The 19,347-nt window shown below is 44.0% G+C and overlaps 1 protein-coding gene across 2 annotated transcripts; it reads right to left on the bottom strand.

The window, feature by feature from the left end:
* Positions 1-5,988: 5,988 nt before the first annotated feature.
* abhd18 (abhydrolase domain containing 18) lies at positions 5,989-18,897 on the bottom strand. 2 transcript variants are annotated; one of them, XM_011473170.3, is made up of 14 exons: positions 18,767-18,897; positions 17,885-17,993; positions 15,576-15,660; positions 15,395-15,495; positions 15,051-15,126; positions 14,490-14,574; positions 12,293-12,320; positions 11,804-11,942; positions 11,477-11,566; positions 11,042-11,206; positions 8,895-9,115; positions 8,340-8,458; positions 6,701-6,863; positions 5,989-6,158 (listed from the first exon to the last, which is right to left on the bottom strand). In XM_011473170.3, the coding sequence occupies exons 2-14, from the start codon at positions 17,974-17,976 to the stop codon at positions 6,101-6,103; spliced, it is 1,422 nt and encodes a 473-aa protein (XP_011471472.1). In that variant the 5' UTR covers positions 17,977-17,993; positions 18,767-18,897; the 3' UTR covers positions 5,989-6,100. The 2 variants fall into 2 exon arrangements, with proteins under 2 accessions (XP_011471472.1, XP_023815322.1); XM_023959554.1 differs by having other exon boundaries at positions 5,999-6,158; positions 11,105-11,206.
* Positions 18,898-19,347: the final 450 nt, after the last annotated feature.

Below are 19,347 nucleotides of genomic sequence, written 5' to 3'. Positions count from 1 at the left end.
TTTGGGCTTTTCTTTTTGTGTGTGTGTGTGTGTGGGGGGGGGGGGGGTGTAGATTGAGCGAGGACAGGGACAGCTCTGCACTGAAGAATCCACAGCTTCCTGCTGCAGCTTCTGTGGCCCTGAATCAAAGGAGGATAGCAACCTTGTGAAGGTTAATAAAGATGACCCCCCCCCCCCCCATTCCACTTTATCTGTTTAGATCCGGTTCACAACAAAAGCGGTCTCAAAGAACACAAATGCCAGAACATTTTCTACACTTGGTCTAATAATCCAGATGAAATGAAAAATGGACAATCGATTTATCTTCCTACCAGATCAATATGTCTGAGGCAAGTTGTTAATCGAATTGACATATACCATTAAAGAATCATTACTGGGGGGGGGTCCCTCCTTCATGTGGACACCCCTGAGGTGTGTTAGCAGTTTTTCCTTACTGAGAAAGGAGGGTCTGGGCCGGGATGCCCCGTTCAGTTTAGTCTGTTTAGTTCAGTTTAGAATTTCCCCATTGAATTCAATGTATTCATCCTTATGATGTCATGTTTACTTTACAAGTAGCGGTACAAAGCCCATTGACACGACTGTTGTTGTGATTTTGGGCTACAGAAATAAAATTGAATTGAATTGAAAGGAAATCAGATATGTCGATAATGTCAAACACCATTTGGATTGAGACATGGTAGGATGATCGTTTTAAAAACTATCACAGCGGACAACAGACATGTGATGTCAGCAAAAAAAGATCAATCCATAATTACAGCACAGTGTGGGGAAACACTTTGGACATTGGATCCTTAAGACAGAACCTTGAAACACTATGAGTTGTATCATCAACCACAAATGGAATCGCTGTTCAAATGAACTGCTACGCCCAAACTATCAGTGCTTGTTCCTCTGCATCTTCTTTCTCTTTCGGCTTTTCCCATCAGGGGTCGCCACAGCGAATCATCCTTTTCCACCTCACTCTATCATGAACATCTTCTACCCTAACGTTAGCCAACTTCATGTCCTCTGTTAAGACATCCATATATCTCCTCTTTGGCCGTCCTCTTGCCCTCCGGCCAGGCAGCTCCATCTCCAACATCCTTCTACCAATATATCCACTATCCCTCCTCTGAACATGTCCAAACCATCTCAGTCTGGCTTCTCTGACTTTGTCGCTAACACAGGCAACGTGAGCCGTCCCTCTGATGTACTCGTTCCTTATCCTGTCTAACCTGGTCACTCCTAAGGAGAACCTCAACATCTTCATCTCCGCTACCTCCATCTCAGCCTCTTGTCTCTGTCTCACTGCTACCGTCTCTAACCCATAGAGCAGAGCTGGTCTCACCACTGTCTTGTACACCTTTCCTTTGAGTCTTGCTGGCACTCTTCTGTCACACAACACTCCTGACACTTTCCTCCAACCGCTCCAACCTGCCTGCACTCGCCTCTTCACCTCTTTTCCACAATCCCCATCACACTGAACTGTTGACCCCAAGTACTTAAACTCCTGCACCTTCTTCACCTCAGCCCCCTGTAACCTAACGCTTCTACCTTGATCCCTGTCGTTCAGACACATGTATTCTGTCTTACTACGACTGACCTTCATACCTCTTCTTTCCAGAGCAAACCTCCACCTCTCTAGCTGTTCCTCCACCTGCTCTCTACTCTCACTGCAAATTACAATGTCATCCGCAAACATCATTGTCCAGGGAGATTCCTGTCTTACCTCGTCTGTCAGCCTGTCCATCAGCATAGCAAACAAAAAAGGACTCAAAGCTGATCCTTGGTGTAGTCCCACCTCCACCTTGAACTCCTCTGTCTGACCTACAGCACATCTCACCACCGTCATACTTCTCTCATACATGTCCTGAACTACTCTGACATACTTCTCTGCCACTCCAGACGACCTCATACAGTACCACAGCTCCTCCCTCGGCACCCTGTCATACGCCTTCTCTAAATCTACGAACACACAATGCAGCTCCTTCTGACCATCTCTGTACTTTTCCATCAACATTCTCAAAGCAAAAATGGCATCAGTGGTGCTCTTACGGGGCATGAAACCATACTGCTGCTCACAAATCTCCACCTTCTTCCTAAGCCTGGCTTCCACTACTCTTTCCCACAGCTTCATTGTGTGGCTCATCAACTTTATTCCTCTATAGTTGCTGCAGTTCTGCATGTCACCCTTGTTCTTAAAGATCGGGACCAGAACGCTTCTCCTCCATTCCTCAGGCATCTTCTCACTCTCTAAAATCCTATTGAACAAACTCGTTAGAAATTCCACTGCTGTCTCTCCTAAGCACTTCCATACCTCCACAGGTACGTCATCAGGACCAACGGCCTTTCCGCTCTTCATCCTTTTCAGAGCCTTCCTAACCTCATCCTTTCCAATCTCTGCTACTTCCTGCTCCACAACAACCACATCTTCCTCCCTTCTTTCCCTGTCATTTTCCTCGTTCATCAGCTCCTCAAAATACTCCTTCCATCTTTTCTGTACACTCTCTTGGGTTGTTAGCACCTTTCCATCTCTGTCCTTAATCGCCCTTATCTGTTGCACGTCCTTCCCATCTCTGTCTCTCTGTCTGGCTAGCCTGTACAAGTCCTTCTCTCCTTCCTTTGTGTCTAACCTGTCATAAAGCTCATCGTAAGCTTTCTGTTTGGCCTTTGCCACCTCTCTCTTCACTCTACGCTGCGCTTCCTTGTACTCCTGTCTACCTTCCTCAGTCCTTTCTACATCCCACTTCCTTTTAGCCAACCTCTTCCTCTGGACGCATTCCTGTACTTCCTCATTCCACCACCAAGTCTCTTTACCGTCTTTCCTCTTTCCAGATGACACACCTAGCACCTTCCTACCTGTTTCCCTGATAATCTCTGCTGTAGTTTCCCAGTCATCTGGAAGTTCATCCTGACCACCCAGGACCTGCCTCAACTTCTGCCTAAATTCCTCACAAGTTTCTTCATTCTGTAGCTTCCACCACTTGGTCTTCTTTTCTGTTTTCCCTCTCTTCTTCTTCCTGACCTCCAGAGTCATCTTACACACCACCATGCGGTGCTGTCTGGCAACACTCTCTCCTACCACCACTTTGCAGTCATTAACCTCTCTCAAATGACCTCGTCTACATAGGATGTAGTCCACCTGAGTACTCCTACCTCCACTTCTGTATGTCACTCTATGTTCCTCTCTCTTCTGGAAGTAAGTGTTGACTACAGCCATTTCCATCCTCTTCGCAAAGTCCACCACCATCTGTCCCTCCAGATTCCTTTCCTTCACACCAAACCTGCCCATCACCTCCTCATCACCTCTGTTGCCCTCACCAACATGCCCATTAAAGTCTGCTCCAATAACAACTCTCTCTCCTCTGGGAAAACTCTCTATGACCTCATCCAACTCACTCCAGAATCTCTCCTTCACTTCTAACTCACAGCCAACCTGTGGCGCATACCCACTGACTACATTCACCATCACCCCTTCAATTTCTAACTTTAGGCTCATCATCCTGTCTGAGACTCTTTTCACCTCTAGAACACTGTTTACAAACTCCCCCTTCAGAATCACTCCTACCCCGTTTCTCTTCCTATCAACACCATGATAGAAAAGTTTGTATCCTCCTCCAATACTACGTGCCTTGCTGCCCTTCCACCTTGTCTCCTGCACACACAGTACATCTACTTTCCTTCTCTCCATCATGTCTGCCAGCTCTCTGCCTTTCCCTGTCATTGTGCCAACGTTAAGAGTCCCTATTCTCAAACCTATGTTCCTGCCTTTTCCCTTCTCTCTCTGGCCACGTGCCCTTCTGCCTCGCTCTTTCTTCGACCAACAGTAGTCAAATTTCCACCGACACCCTGTAGGTTAACAGCATCGGTGGCGGTCGTTGTTAACCCGGGCCTCGACCGATCCGGTATGTCTAAACTATTGTGGATGATTCGCATGGTTATTTGGCAATTTTTACGCCGGATGCCCTTCCTGACGCAACCCTCTCTATTTATCCGGGCTTGGGACCGGCACAGAGGCAACTGGCTTGCAACCCCTGTGGCTAGATTGCTTGTTCCTCTGCATGAAAGACAAATACCTTTCCTGTCCTTTTGACCCAGTGGTGGTGCCAGAAATGTTATGCAAGGTGCTAGCGGACCGGGAGCAATGTGGGGTTCAGTGCCTTGCCCAAGGACACTTTGACACGTTGCCAAGCAAAGAGGGAAGCAAACTTGCAGCATTCTTATCAAACGTGGACCGCTGTGCACCACAGATTCATTTAAACCTGTACTAATAGTCTGCTCATCTAGGAGTTGTTCACATGTAAATATTTAAATGAGACGGGTGCAATTCTGGAAAAAGCATTATTGCACATTCCTCTATGCTGGAGCTCCTGTGTATTTGGTTGTAAATTTAGAACTAATCTGAAAAAAAAAAAAAAAAAAAATGTAGAAATAAATAGGCCTATTTTTTTTTTTTTTGTAATTGAATGTTTCTGCTTAGAATTAGTCATGTTCATGTTCTATTTTAATATAAAACATTTTTATAATTATTATATACGACATTTCTCAGAGATCACAGATGTCGGATGAAGGATTATTAAACCCTGAATCACATCCTTTTGGGATTATCTGCACTTTCTCATAGTATTTGATCGGTCTGGTGAGTTTTCATTCTCTTCCTCCATAACAGATGGTGTGGTAAAGATGTGAAGGCGTTCATGCAGATAGCAAGAATATGAAACTCATAAAGTTATGGATAAAAAAGGAATAATGTATATGTGTATGTATTTTATAAAAGAGAATTTTTTCATTCTCACATTTCATAGCATTGATCTTTTTCTTTCCTTTGTAGAAAAAAAATTCTTAAAAGACTTTCAGAAGATTTTTTTCAAACCAACAAAAGAAAAGAATTGACTAAAGATCAGCCCATAAGGTGCTAAATGACATCAGAGATGTGGAGCAAATTACGTTTAACGTCTTTAAATATGACTTAATTATGGAAACACAAAATGAGAAGTGAAACAGATCAGATTTTTACTCTATCAACATCTGATCTACTGAAAGGAAATTTGTCAAATATCATCTTCCATTAAGACGCCCTGAATTGACTTCCTTCCTCCATGACAACAAAAATGAAACGATGAATCTGACGGATCCTGCAGGCTTTCAGGTGGGAGACGCCTGAACTTAGTCAGGATCTCTTCTTCTTAAAACCAGCAGCTGTGACCTAAGAAAATCACTACATTTCTGCAAAAATGATCATGAATAATGATGAAAATTCAATGGGAAGAAAAGGATAAACTGAAAAAATGGTTACAATTGAACAAATTAAAATAATTCTGAAGAAAAGGGACGTTTTAAAGATGTAAAACTGGTTTTAAGATCCAACACTTTTTCACCCAAAAACAACAAAGTTCCTGACTTAACCCTGTCATTGGATCAATAACAGTACCAAGAACATGAAGCATAGAGGCTATGCTTCATGTTCTTGGTACTGTTATTGATCCAGTGACGATTTTGTGTGTAGGGAGGGGGGCTTCCATCACTGCCCTCCACCTCTCTTTTCCACCTAGACAGTGCTGGTTTGGCCGTCCTGCTTCCCGTCAGGATCTCATGAGGACAAGCAGAGGTGTGTGTGTGTGGGGGTCAGGATTTGGAGACAGTGCAGGCCGACAGGAACGTTACTCTGTTTATGGAAAGCAGGACTCCTGCTTCCGCCTGCTTCCCGTCAGGTAGACGGCCTCATGGCGCTCCGAGATGAGCTGCAGATCCAGAGGATCTCAGACCGCTCTGACGACCCCGTTCGTCACACCTGAGCGGACGGCTGAGGCCGTCAGGAGCTACAGAGGCTTCTCCTCAGCCGCATCGCTGAAGCTTCTGAGTCATTCCACCGTCTCCACTGGGGGGCGCTGCTCCCAGTTTGTGAGCAAAGAGTCCACAGAATGTAAAAACAATATTCAGAGCAGAGTTTCACTTTCATCTGGCCCTCAAGCCCCCCGGCCCCCCAAGACACAGAGACACGACTCGACGTGGTCCGTTTGTGGGTTTATTAGAGTACAAATAGTTTAAAAACGTCATCAGATCATGGATCGTCAGCCATTCCTTTCATTGTGCCCCCCAGTCCCCAGTCCTGGATTCAAGGCTACTGCAGACTCGGATACTTCAGGCAGAACCTGTTGAAGGCGTCGTAGATGGCCTGCCTGGAAGAACAGAAGGAGAAGCCGTGAGGTCAGATGGGCTGGAGCTCGATGAGGAACGTTGGCTCACAGGGCACGTTTGGACCTGACGGTATCGCCTGTGCGGGCTCAGTACGGACAACGATCTGGACTGAGCTGGATTATAACTGTAATAACTCATGAATCGCTGTCTGTTCTTTGGATTTTGTGCAGTGCTGTGCTTTATAAGTACCTGACCTCTAGCGGCTGAACTGGTTCCCGTCGTGTGAAGGGTCACCTGAGCGACCACATAGGTGAGGAACTCCAAGATTATGCCAGTCTCTGAGAATACTGATCTGGAAAGGTGACTGCTTTATGCAGGATCTACCAGTCCACCAAAGATCAGAACCTGATCAAGGCTTCTATGGTAGAACTGCTTATAGGAAAGTTCTAACTTCAGAGGAACGCAGAGAATCTAAACAAATCAAATCAAGCTTTATTAATAAAGAAGCAGCTCAAAGCTTGTGGTATGAAAAAGGTGATGTCATTATCGTCACCTGCTCCATGAGCTGGCTAGTGAGGTTTACCTGAAGACATTCTGCTTGAACAGGTAAGCACTGATGTGCCCTCCGCTCAGATATCTGACTTCACAGCCCGGCCAGATCTCCTGCAGACTGAGGACCCCGGCCCGAGGAACGTAGGCATCCTCTTTGGCCTGGACCACAATGATGAGGCTGGTGTCTACAGGGACTGCAATGACAGAGAGGACTGCTTAGGGAGAGCTGCTGCCACCAAAACCACGAGCCAGGCAGTTGTTGAGACTCTGGTTCAACTCTGCAGCTCAGTTCTCTATTTCAAAAGCTAAAGTGTTGGTAGTCCTGGTCCTGCAATGGACTTCAAAGCACCTGGTCCAGGCGAGCCTCAGTTAGTGAGAAGATGATGGATGAAACATGACAGAGAGTTCTGCCGCCAAGGTCAAAGAATTTGCAAGTCCCCACTTTCTGTTGTTAAATTTGACAACCAGGAAGTAGCAACGGTTGCAGTTCCTCAAGTGATCATTAAGGAGTGATTGCAGACTGGACCAATCAGGACAGATTTGACACAAAACAGAAACCTCAGTACAGCCGGATGTCAAAAACTTTTTATATGCCGATTTATTTTCTATTCATCACAACTGTGTGTGTTTGTGTGTGTAACTATTTTAATGTGTGTAGAGCTTAATTTGCATACATTTAGGAGTTCATTTTGTTTGATTGACAGGTGGGTGGAGCCAACCAAACTCCAAACTTTGACCTGCCTAATTGCCCATTTTGTTAAATGTTGTTGAGGTGGGCGGAGTCAACTCCCTCCCCATCCTTCATTTCTCACTTAATCCTGTGTGATGTTTAAATATGTATGGTATTATCCAACCACTACTTGTTCAGGAGTTAGATGTGACCCCCGGTACAGGGGGCGTGTCAGGCCTGATCAGCCTGAGCTCCAGTGTGTGTCTGTCAACGACAGGCATCAGCTCCTGGAACAAGACTCGTATCTGCTGAGCGTCAGCGGTCTGGCAGCAGCGTGGCAAAACGGTGCAGCATCAATTCTAACACAGAGTTCAAATATCTGAACTTTGATGAAGAATTTGCATCATCTCAACCAATGAGGAACTCGGCTTTTGCCTGTGACGCATTGTTCTAGACCAGGGGTCGGCAACCTTTTTTACTCAAAGAGCCATTTGGGACCGCCCCTATTGAAAAAAGGCACCCGGAGCCACAACCCTTTTTGACATCATTATATATATTATGCATGTATATATTATATCAGGGGTGCTCATTACGTCGATTGCGATTGACCGGTCGATCTTCAAGGACATTTTTAATTTTTATAAAATACTCATTATTTTCCAAAGTCACAGGGAACCACAACAGAAGGATGAAAGAGCCACATGTGGCTCCGGAGCCATGGGTTGCCGACCCCTGTTCTAGATCATGGATCTGGACTGGAATTCTATGACATCAAGGCTTTCAGGTATCAGAATAGAGCTGTGAAAGAAAAAGGCTGGGGCAAGATTTGCTAGCTATGAGATTTTGGAGCAAGCCTCTTCCAACTGTACATGTACTAGTCACCAGTAGACAAAGAAAAAGAAGCCCCTCCATGCTTGTCCAGTGTGAACACCGTATGTTAAAAGCATGTTCATGAAACCGCCTACATGCCCACTGTGAAGGTAGCATCAGTCACACCTACCAGAGAAGTTGGCCATGTGAGTGCACTCATCCATCACGCCCTTCATAAAGCTGATGGACTCCACATGTAGGGACGGCCGACAGAACCGGGTCGACTCCGTCTTTTCTCGTCTGGGAGAACTGTAAAGATTTGACATCCATTTAGATGCACACAGAAAATGAAACATCTGAGTCTGTTTATGCTGAAAACTGTAGTCCATCTGTGTGAAAGCTGAATCCCAAACCAGGTGATTGACAGAATCCTGACCCAAATTTGTCCAGATGTGCATTGTTGAAGAAACTACAGAGTAATAAAGCTGATGAAGCACAAAATGACGTTATGAGAAAAAGCACGAGCTAGACTGTGATCAGAAGTGAACATTAGTTACAAACAAAATGATTTCATGCACAGAAAGAGAACCACCAATGTACTATTTGTATGAAGAAGTGTGGAGTGGCAGAGAAGAATGCAGGAGTTGTTCAAGAATTGGATGAGAGATGGAAGACAGTGCTGAGATGTGCTCTAGGTGTGCAAAGCAGAGGTGGGACGGCACCAAGGATCAGCTTTAAGCCCTACCTTGATGGCAGGTCCGAGCTGGCTCCTCTGTAGCCCAAAGCTGACACAAGATGGTATCGTCTGTCTGCTGCCTGGTGCCTATTATGGGCCCCATCAACTCCAGGAGACCTGCCAGCAATAAAGGTCTGGTCTGAAGTCATACTAAAGCCCTCAGGGAAGTTGTCAAGGTCCAAAGAACTTGATCTTCTCCAAGGTTCGGGCCCCATTTTAAAGGAATCAGCCTGGAAGTCACACACACAAACAGAAAGGTAATATCAACTCACCCAAGAACACAACTATGATCGCCACCCAAAAAACACCTGGGAAGACATCTGAAATCACACCTCCAAACATAGCTAAATATGATCCCCAAAGCACACACAAAAGATAAACATCAGAGCAAAACCATATTACACGCCTGAAAATATCCCTAAAAACACACCTGACAACATAGCTAAGATTATAACACTGTTAAAAACATCTAAAAACGCACAAGAGATCACAACTAATACCAAAATACATTACTAAAACATACATTACAATATAGATAAGTCATACCTAAAGCACACGAAAACTCACTCGATAACCAACCTAAAGCACATCTGAAAAATAAACACCCACCTGCAAACAATACTGAAAAGCCATCATATAAAAACACATGCAAACTCACTTGAGAACAGACATTGAGCCAATACTAGGAATTTAACTGAAAAGATACTAGAGAACACCTTTAGATGCGCATTGTATCAACAATCCCACTTGAGAAGATTCTTGAAAAAAACACCTAAAAACATAGCTGGAAAACACCCAAATACACCAAAGTCCTCACCTGAAAACCACTTGGAACACACCAAAGAAACCCTAAAAAACACCTGAAATACCATAAGAACACACCTCAAACTACTCCTGAAAAACACCTGAAATACCATAGGAAGACACCTGAAACTACACCTTAAACACCATAAGAACACACCTTAAACACCATAAAAACACCTGAAACTACACCTGAAACACAATAAGACCACACCTGAAACTACACCTTAAATACCATAAGAACAAACTTGAATCTACACCTGAAAACACCATAAGAACAAACCTGAAACTACACCTGAAAACCCATAAGAACACACCTGAAACTGCACCTGAAAACCCATAAGAACACACCTGAAACTGCACCTGCAACACCATAAAAACACCTGAAACTACACCTATAAAAACACACCTGAAACTACACTTGAAACACCATAATAACACAACTAAAAACACCATAAGAACACACCTTAAACACCATAAGAACACACCTGAAACACCATAAAAACACCTGAAACTACACCTAAAACACAATAAGACCACACCTGAAACTACACCTTAAATACCATAAGAACAAACTTGAATCTACACCTGAAAACACCATAAGAACACACCTGAAACTGCACCTAAAACACCATAAGAACACACCTGAAACTGCACCTAAAACACCATAAGAACACACCTGAAACTGCACCTGCAACACCATAAGAACACACCTGAAACTGCACCTAAAACACCATAAGAACACACCTGAAAACCCATAAGAACACACCTGAAATTGCACCTAAAACACCATAAGAACACACCGGAAACTACACCTATAAAAACACACCTGAAACTACACCTATAAAAACACACCTGAAACTACACTTGAAACACCATAAGAACTACACTTGAAACACCATAAGAACTACACTTGAAACACCATAAGAACACACCTGAAACTACACTTGAAACACCACAAGAACACACCTGAAACTACACCTGAAAAACCACAAGAACACACCTGAAACTACACCTGAAACACCATAAGAACACACCTGAAACTACACCTGAAACACCATAAGAACCCACCTGAAACAACACCTGAAACACCATGAGAACACACCAGAAACTACACCTGAAACACCATAAGAACACACCTGAAAAGATAAAAAAAACACCTGAAACACCATAAGAACACACCTGAAAACATAAAAACACCTGAAACACCATTAGAACACACCTGAGAACATAAAAAACACATGAAACACCATAAGAACACACCTGAAAACATATTAAAAAAAACACCTGCAACACCATAAGAACACACCTACAACCATACCTGAAAACCCATAAGAACAAATGTGAAAATACACCTTTTTTAAGGCACATCGAACAGAGGATGAGAACATGTGTATCCATTTCAGGATGAGACGCACCCCGCAGTACTCCAGCAGCTGTATGATCTCCTTCTCGTACACAGAGTTGACTGCGTATTGCTTCTCCAGCTGAGACCAGTTCACCGCTTTACTCAGCACTCCCTGCACACAGATATGCACTGTCGCAAATGTTGCCAAGATAAAAACAGAAAGAACTTTGGCTTTGTTGTGAAGAAAGTATCAAACTTTTTTTCTTTTCAGTTTGGCATGCAATATTTACTTTGTTTCAAATAAATATGACCGAATGTCAGAGGTGGTGTCCAAATATTTAATTTATTGTGGTTTTTCTAAAGCAGGTTGCTGATTCTGACACAAAGATGAGGTGAGCAGATGAGCTGAACCGTGTGATGCACACTGAACAAAGAGATTTACCGTGGTGAACACACTGGAGGCAGTGGACCAGGACAAACATGGAACCAGGGGGATTGGTTTAGGCCAGTTGGTTACCGCCAGAGACGCCATCTAGAAGGAAAGGAACTCCATCCACTTGATATACTGGACAACCCTTATGACTTCTGATATATTTTTGTGTAGATCTACAGGATGTTGGTGTGTGACTTTCAGCTGTGAATATTTGTCAAACATGGCAATGAGTCAGGACCAGTCCAACCCAATGAGGATGAGTTTGGAGATCTGACCACAGGTCTGATTGGCCACCACTGGGAAACCACTTCCAATGAATCTGCCCTTGACACTCACATATCCCCCCATTGAGATGCCAGTCATTCCCAGAGGCCAGTATCCTTCTCTCTCCAGCCAGCGGAGGAGTGCCGTCGACTCCAGGATGAGAGCCCCGCCCATCACAAACAGGTCTGACACATTCTTCAGGCTGGATCGTCTGAAACGGCCACACAAAACAGCTGCTAAGTGGATTTGATGAGCACCTAAAATCCCCACCCCCTGAAGGATAGACCCTCAGCTTCATCAAAATCATGAAGCACGGTGGCTGAAAAAAGTCAAGCATCGCACATGGGGGTGAGTCTTAACTTTAAGTGACTGTTAGAGGATGAAGCCCTGCAGTTCTGCTTGGATTATAATTACTGGGAGAGGGTCATTATTGTGGATCATGGTCCACATGTCACATTATACCTGCAGCATGCTGAGATGCTTCTTGTTCATGCACAAACCAGAAGGTTTTTTTTTCCTTCATCTGAAATTGATCAAAAAGTCAGACAAGAATTTACTTACAGCTGGTCCTTGGGTTTTCGATAGCCATGTGGTGTGTGGTCAAGGATCACTTATCAAGTAAAGTCGAAACAAAGATGTTACTGGAATATGCTGGTCTGAGTCTATGGGCATACCCTGCTATTGAGACACATTCTAGTCTGAAAACAAATCCAATTTTAGGACAGATCTGGGGATACATCCAAGTCTGAGAAAACATCCTGGTCTGAGGACAGATCCAGGTCTGAAAACAGTTCCAGGCCACTTTCAGCCCTCCTTCACCATTTTCTGGACCACTGCGAGTTCTGTGATGAAGGTAGTTCACGTTTAGGAGTGACCTGAACAGGTACCGCTAAACATCACACAAACAAAAAGAACAATTCAACAAAGGGTGAGCTAGAGTCACCTGACATGCAGCTTACTGAACTGAAGGCAAAAACTCAGCCAAGATTCAAACTAGCACCTTTCCTCAGACCGTGCACAGAAGAACAAGTCCATTCACATGTAGCAACACCAGCACTGACCTCTGAGGTGGCCAAATGTCCTGCAAGGAGAAGCGCTGGATACCTGACCCCTCAGCTTTCTGAGGTGTTCTGGAACACAGACACCAGGAAGGAGAAGATGTGACTAAGGAATTCAAGGTCACTAGGAGGGCTTAGAGCAGAGGTGGGCACTGAGGGCCGCATTCCTGCATGTTTTCCAGCATACCCTGCTCTGGCATGTTCTAATTGGCTGGACACACCTGAACCAGGTAATCAGCCATGAGTAGGGCAAGATTATTGGCTGGACACACCTGAACCAGGTAATCAGCCATGAGTAGGGCAAGAATATCTGGAAATCATGCAGACACACCGGCCCTCGAGGCCTGGAATTGCCCACCCCTGGCTTAGAGGGAACCACCTATGCGAGGTCACCAGCACCTAAAGGTCTGTGTCTCTCTTAAGCATGTGTGGCATGTTCGAGAAACATGCTGGACGTCTTTTTTCTACACGCTTTTAGCATATGGTGTTCACACTGGGCTGTCGCTACCCGATACTAGTACATGTACTCACAGTTGGAAGAGGTTTGGTGTGAAATGTCAAAGCGCTGCAAATCTGGTGAATCTTTCTCTAAGCTTTAACTTTCACAGCTCTATTCCGGTATGCGAAACAGTTGGTGTTATAATTCCGGCCGGGCACAAAAATCAATTATTAATTTATCCTTCATGATCACTTTTTTCAAAAACTTCCATGCTTTTAAAAGAATGCTACCCAAACGTCACAACAAAGGACCTGCGGCAGACTGGCGCCCTGTCCAGGCTGCCCCCTGCCTTCGCCCACAAGTGGCCGGGATAGGCTCCAGCAGCTCCGTGACCCCAAAAGGGACAAAACGGAAGATGAATGAAAACGTCACAACAAAATCAAAGTCCCTGATTGGTCAATGGGGTGCATTTTGTACCTAGAACCTGAAAACGGACTTAAAAACGTCTGTGTTGACGCACGAACACAGAAGTCTGAAGCACGCATGTGCACGCACTTAAATAGGCTTTTCATTGGAAGCAGTCGTTTGAACGTGCGTTTCCGAGCCTGGTGTGGATGTAGCATTAGAGGTGCAGTCAAAGACTAAAGACTGACTTTATCGACAGTTTAACACCGACATCAATGCTTTATCTTCCCAGCTACATCAAGGTCAGCGCTGATGTGGGGTATTTAACGCCCTGGCTCCATCACAGGACAGACTCGGTAATCAGAGAAAACCAACAACACCTTCATTCAGGTCTGAAAGATCAGATCAGCATCTGGTCTAACACAAAGTTGCAGACAAAAAAGGCCTCGTGCGACCTCCTGCTCTTTTTAGCGCACATAAGTGAACTACAGTACATTCAGGTTCCCATACAGCATAGTCACACACTGATGAGTTACAAATAAGTGATTGACATACAGGTAAATTACACACCGATGATAGACACATGTGAATCACACACAGATGACAGACACGCATAAATAACACACAGATGATAGACACACAAGTGAAGTAAATCACTCACAAATACACTAGAGCCACATACAGGTGAACCTCATATAGGTGAGCCACATATGGGTAAGTTACACATATAGGAGCCACACTAAGGTGGACCACAAATATTTGAGCAACACAGGAAATCAACACAAAGATGAGTCACATCCAGCTGAGACAAGAGTAGATGAGGAAGTAAAGACAGCAGCAAGACACAAAAGGATATAATATGGATTCTCCAGAAGAAGTGAAGCAATCCCCGCCTCTTTGATCATGGGCCGGGCCATCAGAGTCCTCCTCCGCCAGAAGAACTGAACACACAGGAGAGACACACATGAGGGTTAGTCTACTGAAAACATGAGCTTGTCAATGACCACCATGTTTTATTGTTTTGTTAAACATGTGGTAGTCAAGTAGGACCATCCAGCAAAACATGAACTCTTACTGTCCGCTTGTCCACCCAAATTACACTCAAAGTTGTCTAGTGGGACCACACTGCGGCCTGGAAGCCTGCTGAACTCACAGTCAGTCCTTTGGACCATGCTGTATCATCGTCCTTCTAGAACGCTGCACCTACATTCACTGCATCTGGATCCCAACTTTGTAATCGCCTTGTGGGACCATGCTGCATTCATGATCTTCCTAAGAGGTCATGCTGCATTCATGGACCTTTTTTAGGACAATTCTGCACTTAGGGTCTTGTGAACCCATAACAGGCTCATGGTTATGTCAAGAAGCATTCATGTTCGTCTCGTTGGACAAAAAGCTAATTATAGAAAAGCCTCACATGATCTCCAGTTCCAGCTAGCTGGATGCACACAGGTCGGTTCTTTTTCCACACCTTAGGAACGATAAACTGGAACCTGGAAGAACACAAATACTGTGTATAGAATATGTTTAAAAACCTGAAGGTGTTCACAGAGATACAGGACTGTTTTATTTTCTTGTCTGATTCAAGTTGCTCAGGAACGTTTCCACCATGAAAACTTTCAGCTAATGTTCTGTGTTTGAAAATGAAACGTTTATTTGCCTGATATTTCTCTAGAGTTAATCTGAGAAAATCTTCAAAACATTTGAAAAACTCCAGTATCTGCAGGGGAGACAGACCGGAGACTCCATCAGATTCAGTACCTGGCTTTAATGGCCTCTGGGGGCAGGATTCCTGGCACCAAGTGCTCCAGAGGAGAGATGAAGAAGCCATCGTGGATGTGACAGTCAGCCTGTTCTTCGGTCTGGAACCAAGGAACATCAGAACGTGAGGAAAGCCCAAATGAGCCAAAAAAAAACAACAAGTAGAGAAAATGAATGAGACCTTGTCGATGTGAACTGGATAATCTTCTGAAACCAGAGCCTTGCACTTCTCCCGGTCTCCAACGATCTTACGGAACTCAAAGATTCTGCAGAACAAGAAACACATGAGATGGACTTTGGCTGCCGTCTGGATGTATGTGGGTATCTGAGAAGACGTTCGGATCACACAGCACATTTAGTGTTTTATATGTTTATTAAGTTTTCAGTTTTAAAACACAATACAAACAAATTCAAAACCCAGTCCCCCACCCCCTGATGCTGTCAGTGACATACACACCAATATCAATTTAAGTAAAGAAAATATAAGAAAATGAAATGGTACATGTTATAAGTAGAGAGAAACATGAATATATAAAATCAGTCACAGTATAGATGAAATAGCATATTTATATAAAATAAACAACAAGTAACGTGCAAATGTATCAATACACGTAGAAAAAAAGAAAATAAAAAGAGAGAGAGAAAAAAAAGTGGGGCATCATTCTGTCACACTCGTAGATGGTAGACTAAAAAAGTTGAGAAATGGTCTCCATACCTTTTAAATTTAAGCTCTGACCGTCTCCCAGTAAATCTTATTTTTTCAAGTTTAAGATGGTAAAGCACATCTCGAATCCAATGTGATAAAGTGGGTGGGGCAGCATCTTTCCACTTAAGCAGAATGAGGCGTCTCGCAAGCAAAGTTGTAAAAGTAATGATTCTCTGACCACCTGCAGGCAATGTGGGAGCCCCACTGTTTATTCCAAACAGAAATACAAGTGGGTTCAAAGTCAGTTGGACTCCCAAGATGCAGCTAAGTGCCTCACATATATTTCCCCAAAAGCACTGTATTTTTGGGGCAGTACCAAAAAGTGTGGATTAGTGTGGCCTCTGCTGATTTGCATCTGTTACACAGTGGATCAATTTGTGGATACATTTGGGCTAATCTGGCTTTACAGAGGTGAGCACGATGCACAACCTTAAACTGCAATAGACAGTGTTTTGCACACATTGAGGATGAGTTGATGTTCCTTACAATATTTTCCCAGTCTGTTTCACTAATGGTTTCATCAAGATCCTGCTCCCAATATGTTTTTACAGTTAGCATCGAGGGAGACTCTATGGCTGAGATCATGCTAAGCAATTTAGATATGGATTTCTTCCGGGTGGGATTGAAGATCAAAATGTTATCCAGAGTATTTTGAGGAGGTTTAATAGGGAACCCTGTGATGGAGGCACACAGCACTTTTATGTGGGATCTTTATTGTTAAAGGAAAGCCACCTTTCCCAAGCTGCTAGCCTGTCCTCAAACCCAGAGCAGTTAGCTTTCACTGCAACCCAAGTATTTTCATAAAGAACAGAGTTCCCCCATGCCAAAGACCTCAAAATGATCATTGATAACTCTTATACTGGATCAGCAGATCAGTTCTGTGGTCAGAAGTTTTTTTTTTTTTTTTAACTCAATTAAGAATGCTCAGAAAGGTTAAGATTGACCTCCCAGGAAAGGAATTTGAAAGTCATTCATCTATTATGCCATGCCTGGTCTTTATCATGGTCTGGGTCACCTCTCCATCGTCTACAGCTCGCTCAGAATGCAGCTGGTCACATGCCAACGGGCAGAAGACCTCATGACCACGTCGCCCCTGCTCTCCACTGGCTTCCAGATTGCATTGTTAAAACATTTCTGAATGGTCGGGTTCCAGCGTATACATCTGATCTGCTGCACCCATCTGCTCCAGCAGGACGTTTGAGATCTTCCACTTCACCAGAAGAAGACTCAAATCTAGGGATGACAGAGCATTTGCAGTGGCAGCACATATTCCACTTATGGAATGGTCTTCAGCAGCTCTTTCATGTTCTAAACCTGCTTAAAAGCCACAGCTGAGCTCGACATGGATCCTAAGTATGCTTCTATTTTTAAATACGTTTTTTTTTTCTTAAAGAATTTGTTTTTATGTTGATGAGATTAAATAGACGCCTGTGATTGGCTAAAATGTATTGATCCTAAACAGACTTGTTAAGTAGAGGTTTGATCCTGAAACCCAGAGAAATGAAGTCATAATCATATTTTAGACAAAAATATGGACTACAGGGGAAAAAAATCAGTTACTTAGGAACAAGTTCTGAAGACCACAGAGCTTTGAAACTGGTTCTTTGATGTTAGGAGCCACTTAAACTGCATTTGATTTCACATAGAGCAGAAAAAGGCAGAGCAGACACGAACTCCTAACCGACCCAACAAACAGAACCAAAGCACAGAAAGAACAGAAGCAGCTGTATTCCTTTCATAGAAGGACGATGTCTCTGTGCTATGAGGAGCTCGTTTCTGCTCACCTCTTCAGATCTTCTGGTTTTCCCCATCCGCCGATGAAGAGTTTTGTGAGGAGCAGTCTTCGGTAAAAGACATCTAGCCGGCTCACCCCCATGGACCACAGCTTGGCATCTGTACAGAATGGGACGAAGGGCTTCACCAACGGGACCAATCCTGACCTTCAGGACACGAGCTTTAGGATTTGAGCTTCCCAGTCTCACATGCAAGACCTGAACTTCAGGACCTGACGTTCAGAGTCTGAGCATCTGGTCCTGAGCTTCACAGTCTAACCTTCAGGGTCTAAGTTGACTTTTCACCATCTGAACTTCAAAGTTCCACTCCAACTGTCTTTGGATCAAAGGGTCCCAGCGGTCTAGTAGGTAAGGGTTAATGGCCAACAAAGTGTGCATTATCAGAAATTAACACACGCTGAGGAAGCCTGAACCATGAACATCAAACAAAAAAAAAAACTTTTCATTGAAGAGGGTTTCAAAAATTTGACCTTTGGCGTCTGATCTTCACAGTCTGACCATCAGTCTACCCTCCATGGTCTGATCTCTGAACTCTAGGCTCCTCCCCTTTGAGCACGTGTATCAAACATCGTGATGTCACTAAGCTGTGTGACTGTGAGCGTCAGCGTGAACAAACCACACTGAGGATCGTCGTGAGTTTGGGACATTACGGCGAAACGTGATGGTTCTGCTTTACATGATTACCCTGACTCTGCCTCTGATCGGAGCAAAGTCTTCGATGATAGACCCAGACTCCTCCTTCTCTACCTGTCCGAAATCACTAAAGTATTACATAAGTTTTTTTCTTTTTTTTTTATCCACACGCGGTCTCCTGACCGGCCTTTCAGCTCAAACGCCCGTTGGACAGAACCAGAACTAGAACGGGTTTGCTACCTCAGAGCCACAGCCGATTCTGTCCACCTTCCCGCGGTCCTAGTCCTGGTTCTGTCGCGCGCAGACCCCACGGTACAGTCGCTCCTGAGGAAACACACGGTGGCTGACAAAGGTCAGTTGCGCATGCGTCAACATTATGTGACGTCACCGCGCTGGCTGCGTCCCCTTTGACCGACTTCTTCCCGGGAAGGAGACAAGAGAAACTGTCCCAGCAGGACAAATTCTAGTTTCTTTCTAAACCAAAGTTCAAATTTCATACCCACAAAAGAAATAACGTTTAGAGAATTCTGTGATTCTGCAATAGTAGAATATGCCCATTAGCTAATGCAAATTCTCTGTCCATAGTAATAAACTTCAGCTCTCTTAGTGAAATAAACATATTGAATGGGAGAGCCTCAGGGAAATTGTAAACAGTAAATACAGAATTAGGGAAACTACAACAATGGTTTGACAAAAATAAACTCAGTGTAAACAACACTAAATTTATGATTTTCGGAAATCGCCACATTCTTACAGATTCAGAAATAAAAGTTGCCATTGATAACCATGTTCTGGAAAGAGTGTCTGAAATCAAGTTCCTT

This window comes from Oryzias latipes, chromosome 10 (genome assembly GCF_002234675.1).
Source record: "Oryzias latipes chromosome 10, ASM223467v1".
Lineage (NCBI taxonomy): Eukaryota > Metazoa > Chordata > Actinopteri > Beloniformes > Adrianichthyidae > Oryzias > Oryzias latipes.
This window is presented reverse-complemented; position numbering and strand designations above follow the sequence as displayed.

Coding starts and splice junctions, on each gene's coding strand:
- abhd18 (XM_011473170.3), bottom strand. CDS start 17,976: ATGGGGGTGAGCCGGCTAGATGTCTTTTACCGAAGACTGCTCCTCACA. Junction 15,496..15,575: donor ATCCAGTTCACATCGACAAG/GTCTCATTCATT, acceptor CCTTGGTTCCAG/ACCGAAGAACAGGCTGACTG. Junction 6,864..8,339: donor TCACATGGCCAACTTCTCTG/GTAGGTGTGACT, acceptor CTGTCATTGCAG/TCCCTGTAGACACCAGCCTC.